General features: G+C 47.5%; 2 protein-coding genes across 2 annotated transcripts in view; one reads left to right on the top strand and one right to left on the bottom strand.

Annotated features, from left to right (window-relative positions):
• The window catches only part of DNAH9 (dynein axonemal heavy chain 9), a 405,383-nt gene that overhangs the window by 279,363 nt on the left and 109,230 nt on the right, over positions 1–16,790 (bottom strand). Inside the window, exons 29-33 of the mRNA XM_065563307.1 lie at positions 14,768–14,925; positions 12,368–12,506; positions 11,014–11,301; positions 10,121–10,331; positions 1,569–1,696 (exon numbers count right to left, since the gene is read on the bottom strand). Of these exons, the coding sequence (XP_065419379.1) occupies positions 1,569–1,696; positions 10,121–10,331; positions 11,014–11,301; positions 12,368–12,506; positions 14,768–14,925 (924 nt within the window). The remainder of the gene's footprint in view (positions 1–1,568; positions 1,697–10,120; positions 10,332–11,013; positions 11,302–12,367; positions 12,507–14,767; positions 14,926–16,790) is intronic.
• Positions 5,326–7,615, top strand: LOC135974767 (uncharacterized). Its single transcript, XM_065563309.1, has 2 exons — positions 5,326–6,051; positions 7,046–7,615. Exons 1-2 carry the CDS (start codon positions 5,475–5,477, stop codon positions 7,519–7,521), a joined length of 1,053 nt encoding a protein of 350 aa, XP_065419381.1. The 5' UTR covers positions 5,326–5,474; the 3' UTR covers positions 7,522–7,615.

Raw genomic sequence — 16,790 nt, 5'->3', positions numbered from 1 at the left:
ACATGTTTCAGTAACACATACATAGCCCAACTTCGTAACTTCACATACAACGATAGCACATACAATCCACGGAGATATTAATGTCTAGCAGATCAAGACTTTTAGAATGATTCTTCACAAGGCATTCTTTGTACAAAACATATCCTAATTACATGACAGTGGTGAATATTGGGGTGCCAGGGTGTCACAATAACAGAAACATGGTGGAATAGTAGTCATGCCTGGAGTACAGGGTTTGAAGAGTATGTGCTGTTCAGGAAAGACAGAAATAAAGGTAAAGGTGGTGGAGTAGCATTGTATATTAATGGTGAGATAGACTGTAAAGAGATTAGAAATGATGTAATGGGTGAAATGGAATCTGTTTAGGTCAAAATCACTTTGGGGAAGAAAGGTAACAGAGGCTCCACTGGAATAGTGCTTGAGGTACGCTACAAATCCCCTGAATCTAATTTGAATATGGATAGAGACCTCTTTAATATTTTAATTAAATAAATACTACTGGAAATTATGTAATTATGGGAGACTTCAATTTCCCAGATACAGATTGGAGGACAAGTGCTACTAATAATGGTCAGGACCAGATATTCCTGGATGTGATAGTTGAAAGATTTCTTCACCAAACAGTCACCAAACCAACAAGAGGCAATGCCATTTTAAATTTATGCATCCGAAGAAGTGGGCTGTAGTCCACAAAAGCTTATGCTCTAATAAATTTGTTAGTCTCTAAGGTGCCACAAGTACTCCTGTTCTTTTTGCAGATACAGACTAACACGGCTGCTACTCTGAAACCTGTCATTTTAAATTTAGTATTGGTAAGTAATGACGACCTCATCCAAGAGCTGGTTGTAGAGGACAAACTTGGTTCGAGCGATCATGAGCTAATTCAGTTTAAATGAAATGGGAGGATAAACAAAAATAGATCTGCAACTAAAGTCCTTGATTTCAAAAGTGCAATCTTTATAAAATTAAGGGAAGTAGTTAGGGAAGTGGACTGAAGAACTCAAGGATCTGAATGTGGAGCAGGCTTGGAATTATTTGAAGTAAAAGTTGCAGAAACTATCTGAAGCCTGCATCTTGAGCAAGGGGGAAAAATGCATAGGGAAGGGTTGCAGACCAAGCTGGATGAAGCATCTCAAGCAGGTGATTAAGAGAAAGCAGAAAGCCTGCAAGGAATGGAAGGTAGGATGGATCAGCAAGGAAAGCTACCTCTTGGAGGTTAGAAAGTATAGGTAAAAAGTGAGAACTGCCAAAAGCCAAGCAGAGCTGGACTTTGAAAAGGAAATTAAAACCACTAGTAAACGGATCTAAAGCCCTTCTGGCCTTAAAGTCTATGAGTCTATGAGATTTCAATGTACTGACTGCAGCAGAACAACGTTACCCACACCACTCCAATTCAATAACATGTTCCTGAAAATTAATGCTTTGTGCTGTTTTCCAGATGTAACATTTTCTTTGCATGATGATGTTTGTTTTTATTTGAAGAAACACAGTAACAACTCTTTCATACTATGAGCTATTGTCTCAACCTATGTATTTCTCCTATGGGTTGATCAAAGAATATCTATTACCTTATTATCATCCATGACAGTATTAAGAGACTCAATCCACATTGGATCAATATCACCATCCAGCACCATCCACTTGGGACCATCATGTGTGACATTGGCCAGCTCTCGCATGATTGATGAAAACAGTCCTAGAAAGATGACACACACTCCTTTATGATCACGGAATCTGCAACTTGCCCAACCAGTTTTCTGCAACATCCTTCTTAAATGCCAAAATAAAATCTCAGTGCATTTTATGATTCAAGTAATAAAAAAACATGTAAAAGGATATCAGGCTAATCTGCTTTGGGGAGAAACAAATGTTATCAGTTAATATCAATGAAAAAGATGGCAGGCCAGCATTCAACTCATTACTATTGGGGAGTGTTGAGGGCAAGAAAACAGTGACTAGTGGGTACTGTACACTAACAGGGAAAGGAGGAAGTATATTAAACAATATAAAGGTTTGGAAAACTGTTTGAATATAACTTGGAATTTCTTATAACTGCTTCCTCAGCTGGAAGTACTGCCAGGGAACTCAAGGTGCATTAAGCATTGGGTCATGGCTTTGAATTAGAGAGACGGGGGATGAGAACAAGAACAGAATGAGTAAACGACAGAACCACATGCTAGTGAAATCAAGGAGACTGAAGAAATAAAATGTCTCAGGGGAAGCAAATAATTAATGATAAGAAGAACAAGAATGCTGGGAATATAGCAGCAATGCTGTAGAACAGAACAAAATGCCTCAAAACTATCATTTGTCAGTGCACAAATACTTTCACATTAAAATACCAAGAGAGACTTCGGGCTGCATGAAAAGTATCAGGCAAGCAGAAAAAATGTCTCTCTTTTGGCAAATCCTCAAAACTGTGGCTTTTGCCCAGGGTGAGTATTTTCTTGCACAATCCAGAGTAGAGGAACTGGAGGCAGGCAAAAACCAAAAAGGAGGAAGAAAAGGGTCTGAGATGGAACTGGAGTTCTTGGAGAAGATTGTCAGTACAGAGCCCTCTGCTCTTGGAACACACCTACACATTGCACCAAAGCCAGAAACCACTGGAAAGCTTTGCTCCTTGATTATGTCCCAAGCCAGGGAGAGTAACAGAGAGCTATAATGTCTAAAGGAGGTGTGGCTGCCATGCACACTCAGTTTATTCCACTTCCTCCCAATCCAACATGGACTCCAAAAGCATGGAGATGGGAGTTGAGAATGTCCATCTGCTCTGGCACTCTGCTCCAACACAGAGGTGGGTTTGAGGTAAGACAACTTACACAATGGTTGCTGGGTGGCTCCCTGGAAGAAGGCATCAGATTTTGAGCTCAGGCCAAGAGAATAACGCTTCATAAAGTACAAGCTGAACTCCTGCTATGCACAAATTCCACCACAGGGACATTATGGACGCATGCTCCAGAAACTGCCTCAGACTGAGTTGTATTTGTTCTGATACCATTGGGGATGGAGACACATAGCATCTCTCAATGCAGATCTCAATCCATTATGACAGCGGTTGAGAAGAAACCACCCCTCCACTAACCTTGTCTCTATATGCCATAAACTGGGGAGAGAGAGAAATCAACAGACAAGTTTGGTTGTACTAAGAGTCCTTTTAAAGTCCTATTAAGGGACCTTTTAGTAGGCAATGTGTGAAACTTGCCCTCCCCTAGCAATGAATGTAATTTAGGGAAGAAAGCAGGCAAACAGTCCTGATTCAGAAGAAAATCAGTGACTGAGTGGGGGTCAATTTAGCATGAGAATGCAGGCTTTTGTTAGGCTGTGTAAGGAGAGTGAGCCGCAGGAGCTCTCTGATTCTCCTCACTGATGTTATGGCTACAAGAAACACAGTTGTCAGGGACAGCTGATGAAAAAAACATTGCAGCGGGGAGTCCCTAAGCCTGGGTAGAATGAGGACGAGCTCCCACAAAAGCACTGGCTCAGGAAACATCAGCCAGCCCCTTTACAATGTCCCTAAAAGCAGAGGCCCCTTGAATTGGAATGTGATTTGCAGCTCTGTCTGGCTGGGGCTCACTCCAGGCACTGTTTGACCAAAGCTAGCCCTGGCTTTCACTCAGGTCAGACTCCACAGCCTCCTCTGTGACCCGCACTTTGTTTCTGTCACTTGTGATTTAAGGTCTGGAGTTACGATCAGATGAAATTGGCACTGTAGGGGGTCAAAGGCAGAATATGTTCTAGGGATGAATGGGCAGTTTATCTTTTGGAAGGAGGATAGCTGGGTATGTTTTATTGGCAGCCTCTTCCTTCACCTTCCTCTGTTTAAGGGATCAGGGCATAGGCAGTGTGGCCTACTGGTCACAACTGGGCTGAGGTTTGCCCACCAGGGCCGGTAGTCACGGGCAGGGGTTGGAAACCAGAGATCAGAGGCAGTACTACATTAGTATTGAGAGGTAGGAGTCAGGATCAGAGTCAGAGGCCAGAGATCAAGCAAAGTCTGGCGCTGCAGCAGGCCAAAGTCTGTGTGGTTGCCCAGACAACTTCCTAGGCCAACCCCTGGGGTTAAATAGGGTACTTGGCCAATCAGTGAACTGCAAGGTACCATCACTCTAGGTCGCTTGGGCAGTACAGGTCTGTCGCATCTTAGGCACATTTAACATGTGCGATTTCAGCAAAACAAAAACCAAAAAAAAGAGAAAAATAACAATTTAAATACTGTTTCTGTAGTGCGGGTGATTCCGCCCGCCATTACACTCAATGTAATTTTGACTATACACGATTTTCGCTTTAGGCACTGACTGCGGAACGTAACCCCGACGTAAGATGAGACAGACCTGTACTTCCTGCAGCACTTACTTCCACAGTACTCCTTGGCTGTGCCTCTGCATGGCCTCCCAGTGGCACTGAGGGACTCTTAGCCATCACAGGCTCTACAGACATGGGTTCTAATCCCCAGGGCCTTACACTCTACACCTCCCAAACTACAATCACCATTAAAAACTAGCACCAATGTACATAACAAAAAATAATTGTCTTAATTTAAGCTTCACGCAGCCTTTTAGCAAATTTTTAACTTGTGCCTAATCCCCAGGGCCTTACACTCTACACCTCCCAAACTATAAGCACCATTAAAAACTAGCACCAATGTACATAACAAAAAATAATTGTCTTAATTTAAGCTTCACGCAGCCTTTTAGCAAATTTTTAACTTGTGCCTGTTTTCCCCAGACCCTGGGAAGATGTGTCTCTCTTACCGTTAGCCAGTAAAGAGAGCATGTGGCAAGCAGAAGTAATTTCTGAGGCCGGGGAAACCTTTCCATCAGTGCTGTTGTGGCTGTGCTATTAATGGTGAGAACATGGTGAAATGTGTGCAAGGAGAGGGTGAGATGGAGTGGAACATGGTACCCAGCTCATTCTCACCATAGTTACATCATTCCTGGTTTGAAAGTACTCAGCGCTTTCTAGTTCAGCGTGTCCAGGTTAGGAATTTCGAGTCTCTTGTATATGGGCAGGACAGCTGATTCTTAGGGTAGCTAGGTTAAAACAAGATTTATTCCAGAGCAATCCTCATCTGAAAGTCAGGCCTGGTCTACACTAGGCGTTTATGTCGAAGTTAGCGCCGTTACATCGAATTAACCCTGCACCCGTCCACACTGCGATGCTATTTAGTTCGACATAGAGGTCTCTTTAATTCGACTTCTGTACTCCTCCCCGACGAGGGGAGTAGCGCCAAATTCGACATGGCCATGTCGAATTAGGCTAGGTGTGGATGGAAATCGACGCTAATAGCTCCGGGAGCTATCCCACAGTGCACCACTCTGTTGACGCTCTGGACAGCAGTGCGAGCTCGTATGCTCTGACCAGCCACACAGGAAAAGCCCCGGGAAAATTTGAATTGGAATTCCTTTTCCTGTCTGGCCAGTTTGAATCTCATTTCCTGTCTGGACATCGTGGCGAGCACAGCAGCACTGGCAACGATGCAGAGCTCTCCAGCAGTGATGGCCGTGCAGTCTGTGAATAGAAAGAGGGCCCCAGCATGGACTGATCGGGAAGTCTTGGATCTCATCGCTGTGTGGGGCGATGAGTCCGTGCTTTCCGAGCTGCGATCCAAAAGACGGAATGCAAAGATCTACGAGAAGATCTCTAAAGACATGGCAGAGAGAGGATACAGCCGGGATGCAACGCAGTGCTGCGTGAAAATCAAGGAGCTGAGACAAGGCTACCAGAAGACCAAAGAGGCAAACGGACGCTCCGGATCCCATCCCCAGACATCCCGTTTCTATGAGGCACTGCATTCCATCCTCGGTGCGGCCGCCACCACTACCCCACCATTGACCGTGGACTCTGAGGATGGGGTAGTGTCCACGGCCGGTTCCTCGGACATGTTAGGGGACGTGGAAGATGAGGAAGGAGATGAGGAGGGCGAGGCAGTCGTCAGCGCTCACAACGCTGATTTCCCCGACAGCCAGGATCTCTTCATCACCCTTACAGAGATCCCCTACGAAGCGTCCCCAGCCGTTACCCCGGACACAGAATCTGGTGAAGGATCAGCCAGTAAGTGTTGTAAACATCTAAACATTTATTTTTAACAAAACAGGAATATTAACAATTTAAAGAATGGGTTGTTCATGATTAGTGTGCCCTATGCGCTTAACGGTTTAGTCATGGGCAGTGCAAGTTTTGAAAAAAAATCTAGCAATGTCCGGTTTTCAGTGATTGTCCTGCACAAGCCGCTCTACTGTTTATTCCCTGCTACTGCAGCTACAGTAAAATGCGGTCTATATGTCCGGGGATAGAGCAGTAGTCCTCCTGGGATATCTCCACGAAGCTCTCCTGGAGGTAACTTGAAAGCCGTTCCATGAGGTTCCTGGGGAGAGCGGCCTTATTGGGTCCTCCGAAGTACGAGACGTTGCCGCGCCACGAGACTATCACGTACTCGGGAATCATTGCTCTGCATAGCAGGGCGGCATACGGCCCTGGTCTTTGGAGGCTTTCCCGGAGCATTCTCTGTCTGTCGCTCTCAGAGATCCTCATCAGGGTGATGTCGCCCATGGTGACCTGCTTTTAATTAGGTAGGGGAATGTTAGTGTTGGGACTGCTTTCCCGTTCCTTTACAGAACTGTAACCGCTGGTTTGCAGCCACGCGGTGGAGGCGGGAGAGGGGCAGCCGAAAGGGATCGTTCCCGGGGACAGCCGCGAGGGGGTGGGACAGGGGCAGAGTTCCCGCTTGCCGGATTGCTGGCTGCAGGAACTGACATAGCTTTAAATGTGAAATGAGGCCAGTGGTAATCTAAAAGTTTTAAACTGCCACAAGTGTACGGCTTACCATGTCTGCCTGCAACAGAAATTCCGTTGTGCTGCCCCGCTTCTCAAATGTGCTGTGCAAGACCCCAGGCACTGAATGCGAAGGCCGAAAATTCGACCTTGTGCTGAGTGCGCATGTGATAGGTGCTGTGCATGGTCTTGTTCACAGAGAAAGACTATGTTCTTTGTTCACAACTACATTTTTCTTTCTGAGGAATTCACTCCCTTTTTCCCATTTCCACAGCCCCATCTGTGACTGTCTCACAACCTAGCCTGGAATCACACTCCCAGAGGCTAGCGCGGATTAGGCGTAGGAAGAGGAGGACACGGGAGGACATGTTCTCTGAGCTTATGGCCTGTTCCCAAGCCCAGGCAGCACAGCAGACCCAGTGGCGGGAGAACTTGACCCGAATGCACCAAGCCAACATGGATCGGGAGGAGAGGTGGCGGCAGGAAGACCAGCAGGCGACTCAAACGCTGCTTGGACTACTGAGGGAGCAAACGGACACGCTCCAGCGCCTTGTGGATGTTCTGCAGGAACGGAGGCAGGAGGACAGAGCCCCGCTGCAGTCCATCTATAACCGCCCTCCCCTGCCACCAAGTCCCATACCCACCTCACCCAAAGTGCAAAGAAGGAGAGGCGGCAGAGTCCCTGCTAACTCTCACTCCACCCCTGCAGAGAGCTCTAGTAGCAGAAGGCTCTCATTTCCCAAAATTTGAACAGTTCTTTCCTTCCCGCCTGACACAAGCCCCCGTCCAAGTTTCACCTCCCAATGCCATGTGTAGTTGATAATAAAAAATATGTTTCTGTAAACTACTGTTTCAATCATGTTCTTTTGGAGGAGGATGGGAAAGGGGGTTGGTAATTGGACAGGACAGTCACCTTTGGCAGGGTACATAGTCGGGGGCAGGCACAGCAGCAGGGCACATACACAGTGCAGTGATGCAGTGACTAGTTACCCTGGTTAGTCTGGGAGGTTGTTTTCATGTTATGTGGGGGGGGTGGGTTGCTCTGTGACTTTGTGGCAGGGGAGGGCAGTTACAGATCTTAAGCGGCGGTCCTTAGGCAGGATCACAGAGCCACACAGCAGGGGATCTGTAACCGTCCTCCCCCTGCCACAAAGTCACATAGACCCCCCCATACACACAGTCCCGATCAGGAGGGGTGACAGGCTCCGTTGAAACAACCATCCCACTGCAGCGGAGCCTGTCAATCCTTGAGTTTAGAAGCTGCATTCGCGTCACTACACTACACCCGCTCCGCACCACAGTCTGCGTCCCAGTTTTAAAAAATTCCCGCGAAAACAGTATTAAAGAAAACGGTGTGCTTTAACAAAGTTGAACTATTTTTATTTCGCAACGTGTGTTGGAAGGGGGGTGAAGGGGGTATGTAACTGGATAGGATAGTCAACATTACCTGGGTAAAGAAACGGGGGCAGGTTTAGCTTCTCAGTACACAAACTTTAAAGTCACAGGTTACCCTGCTCACTCAGGAACTTTGCTTTCAAAGCCTCCCGGATGCACAGCGCGTCCCGCTGGTCTCTTCTAATCGCCCGGCTGTCTGGCTGTGAGTAATCAGCAGCCAGGCTATTTTCCTCAACCTCCCACCCCGCCATAAAGGTCTCCCCCTTGCTCTCACAGAGATTGTGGAGCACACAGCAAGCTGCTATAACAATGGGGATATTGGTTTCGCTGAGATCACAGCGAGTCAGTAAGCTTCTCCATCTCCCCTTGAGACGGCCAAAAGCACACTCCACCACCATTCTGCACTTGCTCAGCCGGTAGTTGAAGAGTTCTTTTTCAGTGTCCAGGGCGCCAGTATAGGGCTTCATGAGCCAGGGCATTAGCGGGTAGGCTGGGTCCCCGAGGATGACTATAGGCATCTCCACATCCCCAACAGTTATTTTGTGGTCCGGGAAGTAAATACCTTGTTGCAGCCGTCTAAACAGACCAGAGTTCCTGAAAACACGAGCGTCATGAACCTTGCCCGGCCATCCCACGTAGATGTTGGTAAAACGTCCCCTGTGGTCCACCAGTGCTTGCAGCACCATGGAAAAGTAGCCCTTTCAGTTAATGTACTGGGTGGCCTGGTGGTCCGGTGCCAGGATAGGGATGTGAGTTCCATCTATGGCCCCACCGCAGTTTGGGAATCCCATCGCTGCGAAACCATCTATGATCGCCTCCACGTTTCCCAGGGTCACTACCTTTGGCAGCAGTACATCAACGATTGCCTTGGCTACTTGCATCACAACAACCCCCACGGTAGATTTGCCCACCCCAAACTGGTTCGCGACTGACCGGTAGCTGTCTGGCGTTGCAAGCTTCCAGAGGGCTATGGCCACTCGCTTCTGTACACTCAGTGCAGCTCGCAACCGGGTGTCACTGCGCTTCAGGGCAGGGGACAGCAACTCACAAAGTTCAAGGAAAGTTCCCTTCCGCATGCGAAAGTTTCGCAGCCACTGGGATTCATCCCAGACCTGCAGCACTATGCGGTCCCACCACTCAGTGCTTGTTTCCCGTGCCCAGAATCGCCGTTCCACGGCATCAACATGACCCATTGCCACCGCGATGTCCTCGGCGCTGGGTCCCCTGCTTTCTGACAGGTCCGTGCTACTCTCAGACTTCAGGACATCACCGCGGTGCCGTAGCCTCCTTGCCTGACTTTTCTGCATCTGCCTCAGGGAAACCTGTATGATAAGCTGCGAGGCGTTGAGAGCGGCCACAACTGCAGCGATGGTCGCAGCGTGCTCCATGCTCGCAGTGCTGTGGCGTCCGCGCTGTCAATGACTGGAAAAGTGCGCGAAATGATTTCCCGCCGGCGCTTTCAGGGAGGGAGGGCAGGAGTGATGGACGGATGACGACAGTTACCCAAAAGCACCCTCGACACATTTTGTTACCCAGAAGGCATTGCCGGCTACACCCAGAATTCCAATGGGCAGAGGGGACTGCGGGAACTGTGGGATAGCTGACCACAGTGCACCGCTTCGAATGTCGACGCTTTCACCATTAGTGTGGACGCACAAAGTCGAATTACTGTCCTTAGTGTGGACACACACGTTCGAATTTGCAATATCGATTACAAAAATTCGATGCAAGTAAAATCGAACTACTCTCGTAGTGTACACAAGGCCTCAGACTGGCTAAAGAATCCCATGTGCCCCATCAGCAATAAAGCATTAATACACTGTAGATGTTAGATGTGTGTTTGTGCTTTGAGATCTACGGAAAACCACCACAGAAGAGCAATTATTACTGTTGTGTTTAGAAAGATTACAGAAATACCCTTCCTAGTCAGTGGTTTATGTGAAAACACACCTACCATCTTTCCATTCTCTTGTGGCTGGGTTGATGATGCCAAAAAGTTCGTCATTGGTGACTGCTTTGGGGTTGAGGTCTGTCCAGACAGGACGTCGTTTCATTATCTGGTAAGTCTTATTCAGAGATTTCAGTACCTGAGATTTGCCAGTGCCAGCATTACCCACCACAAAGACAGAGTGCCGCACAGCCAGCAACTCCTCCAGCTGCACCACCTGCAAGAGAAATCAACTAGAAAGCCCACCAAATTTCAGACCAAATTAACAACCGAAAGTCCTGCTTTACTGAGCAGCAACAAGGGACTATTAAGGTAGTTGCTCTCATAACAGTGTCTTATTGCAAAGTGGAACAGAATCATTGCATTATTGTTAAGGATACAATTTAGTCATGGAGGTCACAAAAATCACAGATTCCACATCTTTACCGGACCTCCGTGACTTCTTTGGCTTCAGCTGTCAGGAGCCGCAGTTGGGGCCAGAGCAGGGGCTGCGTGCCCCGCCTTCCAGCTTCGGCCGGGCTGTGCCCCCACCCAGTGGTGGTGGGGCTTGGATTGTCAGCCCCCCCCCACCTCCCACAGCAAGGCTCAGGCTGTCAGTACCCCGCACCCCTGGGGCTCCAGCAGTCATTCCTTCCCCCACACCCAGTCATTATTAGTAAGTCACAGGCAGATCGCAGGCGCCTGTGAATTTTTGTTTATTGCGCACCTGTCCGTGACTTTCACTAAAAATAATGGCCCTCGGGTAAGCTGCACCGGCCGCTGCAGAAGTCCCGGAAAGTCACAGAATCCATGACTTCCCTGACTTCCATGACAGACTCACAGCCTTACTTGTAAGTTAAGAGAATACTGAAGGTTACGTAAAGGTTTGAAGTTGGGATGAAAGAATCTCTCACTCTTACTTTGAGCACAAAGTTGTCTTCAGCCTGCAGTTTGAGGTCTAACACAGCCTGTTTCACAAACGATTCAAAACTCAGGTCTCGCTTTCTGGGGACATCCAAAGCAGGAAAAAGATCCCCGATCAGTCCCATAAACACTGGCATGTCGTCTGTCACAATCTTAGGGATGTTGAAGTCACGAAGAGAGCGCATAAGAACCTGGTCTTCAGGACGGTCGGGGTCCCCTCTCTTCAGGGAGCCAGCAACAACCAGCACTGACTTAATTGCACGCAGGCCCCAGTCGTAGTGATCCTAAACAGAGCAGAGTGAAAGGAGTCATTTACACTTAGCTGGCTTGCCAGAATACAAAACAAGGAAGCAGACAGTTCCAAATGGCCATGCGACCCAACCGCAGAAATTCATCTGAATCTTCTTCCATCTGTACAGTCCTTGCTACAGAATGCAGTACCAGTCTGGCTGCTAGGACTTCCAACCCCATCTTCCTTAGGTGGGATTCAGCTAATATAGGATTCAGTAGGTACAGCAGCACTGGGAGGAGCTGAGGAGATCAGATCCTACCCCTCCAGTGCTCCCCTGGACCCCAGCTCCAGGGGCACTAGGCCCCATGCAACTTTATCCTTCCCCCAGTCATGTGAGCCCAGAGAAGGAAGAAACACTAGGGTGGAGCCAACCCATGGGCAGAGACTCAGCCAGCAAGAGTCAACACAGAAGCAGTAACAGCAGCAGGCATCTTGCGACACTGATGATGTCATCAGGCTGCTGGTTAGAGTTTTAACTCGGAACACTCATCCCTCTCTGCTGATTGGCTTCTGGCCCACTCTCTTTATCCCCCTCCCAAAGTCTCTCCATCCTCACTCCAGCTGACCTCCAGTCTTCCATCCCTCCGTCCCCCCTCCTGAGACTGACCAATTAATTTCATATACATTCCAAGGAGGCCATCATATGGCCATGAAGTCCTGTCGCTACAAACCTGCGCTGGATTTGAACCTGTCAAAAGATGAGAGGCTCCTTCTTCCATTACTAAATCTGAGACACCCATTATGATTATGATTCAGCATGTTTATTATGGTAGGAGAAGCTGCTGGCTGTGGGGCAACCAAGAACAGGGCCCTTTGTGCTAGCACTGTACAAACACAGAGTAGCAGACAGACCCATATTTTCCCCCAGTTTACACAACATGCCAATTCCAGTATCCCTATGCACATTTCCCCTTAATCAGCAGTGCCTGCATGCAGGGAAATTTGTGGATCTGCACTTACATGTCTGTCAAGTTGGTCACAGAGCTTAGGGTAGTGTTACTGGTCATTAGGAGATTGACATATTTAATTATGCTTTATAGCTCATGAAACAGACTTACCTGTTTGGAGAGGAGCTCTTTGCATAATTGGTAAAGGGTAATGAATTTCCTGGCTAACAACCGAGCCTCAATGAACCCCTCAGCCACCAACATGATTTCACAGATCAGCTCAAAGTCTGGCACAACCATTGCACATGGCCTAAAAGCAAGGATGGGGAAAATGATTACAGAGCTACATTTCCGCTTCAACCAAGGAACAGACACAACTTTGCTGGCAAAAGTTTCAGCACTGTGACTGAGAGGGATAGCTGAGGCTGGGGTTGGTTTCGATTCTGAGGAGGCATGTAAAACAAAAAGCCCACAAAGCTACAATTGTAGAATCAGAGAGATGTAGGTTGGAAGGGACTGAAAGGTCATCTAGCCCACGCCCCAGGGTTAAGTACGCCTAGACCATCCCCAACAGAGGTTTGTCCAACCTGCTCTTAAAAACCTCCCATGATGAGGATTCCCCAATAATGTCTCCTACACCAGTTACAAAACACAATTGCCTATCGCGGCTACAGAATGAATCTTCGAGACAAGCAGCAGCTCTGTGCACTCACCCTATCTCAGGCACTAACTGATGTCAACACAGGCAACATGTGTGATGTGGGGGGAAGGGAGAGAAACACTGACTCCACCTCGGAAGCCTAAGCGCCATTCAGACTAAGGCTTTTCCTTTCGCTAATGCAAAGGCTGGGACGGGTCGCTCCCAACACAATGCCAGTGCCCAAGCTCGGGGACAAAGGAGGACAAGCTGGCTCAGGTCTCTTCACATGCTGACAGGATGGGAGGGTGGGGGAGAGAGAGCCTGAGGCACAGAGAAAGTCAAAGACAGAGGGGCTCATGCTGCTGGCACGTGGGTCTCTCTGGCACCCACTGCTCATTGCAGGACATGGCTGGAAATCACTAATTGATACAGACACCCTCATTCAGAATCCCAGCCCTCTTTGATCCCAGGGCTGTAGCTCCTGGTATTCCCCCTCCCATCCTACAATACTCTGGAGGCAGCTCTGTCAAACACCTTGGCATGTTTGCAAGGAAACATAAGGGCCTACAAAGCAGGCAATAGTGTTCTACAAAGGGGATGGCCTAGGAGCAGGGTGATGCTGACAGCAGATGTGACTGTCAGATAGTGAGGGTGTTTTGCCAATACCTGCAATGAAAGGTGCTTACCGAGCTCCGGACACACAGGTATGTCTTCTACACCTGTAGTTGGCCTGAGTCAGCTAACTCGGGCTCATAAAATTGTGGTGTAGATGTTTGGGCTCTAATCCAACACCAAACGGCTACACTGAGGTCAAACAGCCCCTTAGTCTGATCCGTGCGAGCCCAAGTCAGCTGATATGGGCCAAACGCGGGTGTTTAATTGCAGTGCAGACATACCCTAAGGGACAGATTTCAAAGGTATTCGGGGACCTGAAGTTGCAGATAAGGACCTACCTGCATCTTTAAAAGTGCTTAAATATCCTTAAAAAACTGGCCCTAAGTCTCCTCTGCGTCTAGAAGAGGCACGGCATGGGCCATGCTGAGGCAAGCCTCCCAGGACTTCCTGCCCTCCAGGGTGGAAGGGGTCATCACAAGGGTTGAGGGGCAGCTCGGTCAGCAGGGCCTGTGCCACACTAGACCACTCTGCTGAGACAGACATTGGGCTAATTAGAGTTGGGCAAGATGTTCTGGACAAACAGTAAGTTCACAAAAAAAAGCATTTGGGGGCATGAATGGGGAGCTGAATTTGGGGAACAGTTTTGGCTGAAAAACAAATAAAAAATAAAATTGGAAATGTCAAACAGTTCAATTTGACATTTACACCATGAACCATTTCTACATTTTGTTTTCAATCGGTATTTTGTTTAGAAAATGTCACTTTGAATAAACAATAGAAACATTTTGTTTGATCTAAGAAAATGTTTCCAGTTTTTTGTTTCAGAAAAAAAAAATTTACTTGCTTAGAAAAACTGATTTTTTTCCCCCATCTTTTCAGGTCATCCACCAAATGATCAATTATTTGCTCAGCTCTATGACCAAAGAATACGAACTGACGGTGGGGTTTGTAATGTGTCACACTAGGAACTGGACTGGGAATGCCAATCCATTTCGCAGAGGCCACTGAATAACCATGAGGTGGCAACAACCTTTGGCCACCACCAGCCTGGGCCAGATTTGAACTTGTGATGAAAAGATTCCATCACCATGCCCCTGAGCCAGCCAGCTGCCAAAAGCTGCTTTTAACAGCTCAGAGACTTGTGCCTGTTTCTCTTCCCTGAATGTTCATAAACCAAGACTTTTTGTCCAAGATCTGAGCTATCTATTAATAAAAGTGAATGGAAAGGCAGCTGTGTTCTGAGTCCCCTGACGACACTGACAAAAGTAAAGGAACTAGTTTATTAAACAGGGCACAAAAGCTGATCTGCACCTTACCTGAAAAGAGCTTTCAAGTTCTCAGGTAGTTCAGTTCGTCCAGCATAGCCAGGGTTCATTGTAATGAAAATGCCAACAGAAGGAATCAAATTAATGTCTTCTCCAAGGAAATTGAAACGTTGCTTTTTGTCCCTTATGGCATCCTGTATACTTTTCACCTGAGAACCGGAGTCACTGTTTTAGTTTGAGCAGTCAGCTATAAAGAACAGACCACAGTATAGTATCTATGCTGACTTATTTCTGCTGGGTCCCCCTGAGAAGTCTGTGGTTTATAGTTGTTCTTTTACTAACAACTTTGTACACAGTTTGGTGGGGGAGGGAGGGAAACCTATGTGACAGTGGAATGCAAACTCAAGTATGGACAAAAAGTCCCAGTTATCATAGCTTCATAGACTCCGAAGCCTGAAGGGAGTACTGTGATCATCTAGTCTGACCTCCTGCGTAACCACAGGCTGGAGAACTGCCCATAAGTAAAATTGTCAGTGACAGAGCATCCACCACGGCCCTTGGTAAATTGATCCAATTACTCTCACCATTAAAAATGTACTGTATGTCTTCTTTCCCATCTGAATTTGTCTAGCTTCAACTTTCAGACATTGGCTTGTTCTATACTGAAGAACTCATTACCAGATATTTGTTCCCCATTTAGGTACTTACAGACTGTGATCAAGTCACCCCTTAACCTTCTCTTTGTTAAGCTAGATAGACTGAGCTCTTTCACTCTGTCACTATAAGGCAGGTTTTCCAATCCTTTAATCATTCTTGTGGCTCTTCTCTGAATCCTCTGCAATTTATTAACATCCTTCTTGAACTGTGGGCACTAGAACTGGACACAGGATTCCAGCAGTGATTAATACATCAATCAATGTATAATGTACAAATGTACCTATTCTATGGTCCAGGGCCGGCTCCAGGCACCAGCTCAGCAAGCAGGTGCTTGAGGCAGCTAAGGGGAAGGGGTGGCACATCGGGCTCTTCGGCGGTGGGTCCCTTGGTCCCTCTCAGAGGGAAGGATCTGCCGCCGATTGCGATCGCAGGGTTGTTTTTTTTCACCGCTTGGGACGGCAAAACCCTGGAGCCGGCCCTGACTAGACCAAAGGTTCCCAAACTGTGGTTCACAGAGGCCTGGTGCAATCCCAAATATCAGGGGAGGTGGCTGTGAGACAATCAATGTATTAAAAACAAGCTCTGTGCTATGGTAAAGTTTGAGAACCCCTGCCCTAGGCAGATACAGTCCAAAAATACTTTCCAATAGGACAAGTTGCGCTGACATTTAACATACCCTTCCCTTCATTTTCTTGTGCTCCAATGCAAAGAAATGAAACACAGAAGCAGTGTTACATATTCTCCCTGGAATTTTCATAAAGATACAACCATTTAATGTAAAAACTGGTGCTACTGTCTGATACTGTAATGTTATTTATTTCTTTACTGCTTCCAATTTTTAGAATACAATTTCAGGAGCCCATCTAGTGCTCTGGCCGCCTATCCCATAAATGAGAAATCACCACACAAACAAAAACACTGCCCTTAAGTCTCTCTCTCAGCCCACACTAAACCTTCACAGCCTGACTCCAGAGGGGGTGGAATCTGGGCTTTGCACCATGCCCGGAAGGCTCACCACTTCAGGCTCTGGCACACCAAGGCATGGGAGAGAGTTCCAAACCCATGGCTCCTTCCAGAGAATACCCTGACAGCCACTCCTTCTCATTTATACTCAGGGAGCTTGGGCACCGCTGCTGATATCCACTGTGGTGGTATGTCACAGAGAGGTGATCTCTCGTAACAAATGCACATTACAGAATTTGGGTCCAATGTGCTGTACAGTATCCAGGGCCTTGCCTACACAGACCTCCTTCTCTCTCCACCTTTATGCTCCATAGCAGGAAGATTGCTACCAGGTAAAGATAAGGATAAGAACGCCCCTACTGGATTAGACCAATGATCCATCTAGCCCAGTACCCTGCCTTCCAACAGTGGCCAGTGCCAGATGCTTCCAAAGGACAGAACAGAACAATTTATC

Source organism: Chrysemys picta, chromosome 12 (genome assembly GCF_011386835.1).
Source record: "Chrysemys picta bellii isolate R12L10 chromosome 12, ASM1138683v2, whole genome shotgun sequence".
NCBI lineage: Eukaryota > Metazoa > Chordata > Testudines > Emydidae > Chrysemys > Chrysemys picta.
This window is presented reverse-complemented; position numbering and strand designations above follow the sequence as displayed.

Coding starts and splice junctions, on each gene's coding strand:
- LOC135974767 (XM_065563309.1), top strand. CDS start 5,475: ATGCAGAGCTCTCCAGCAGTGATGGCCGTGCAGTCTGTGAATAGAAAG. Junction 6,052..7,045: donor ATCTGGTGAAGGATCAGCCA/GTAAGTGTTGTA, acceptor CCATTTCCACAG/CCCCATCTGTGACTGTCTCA.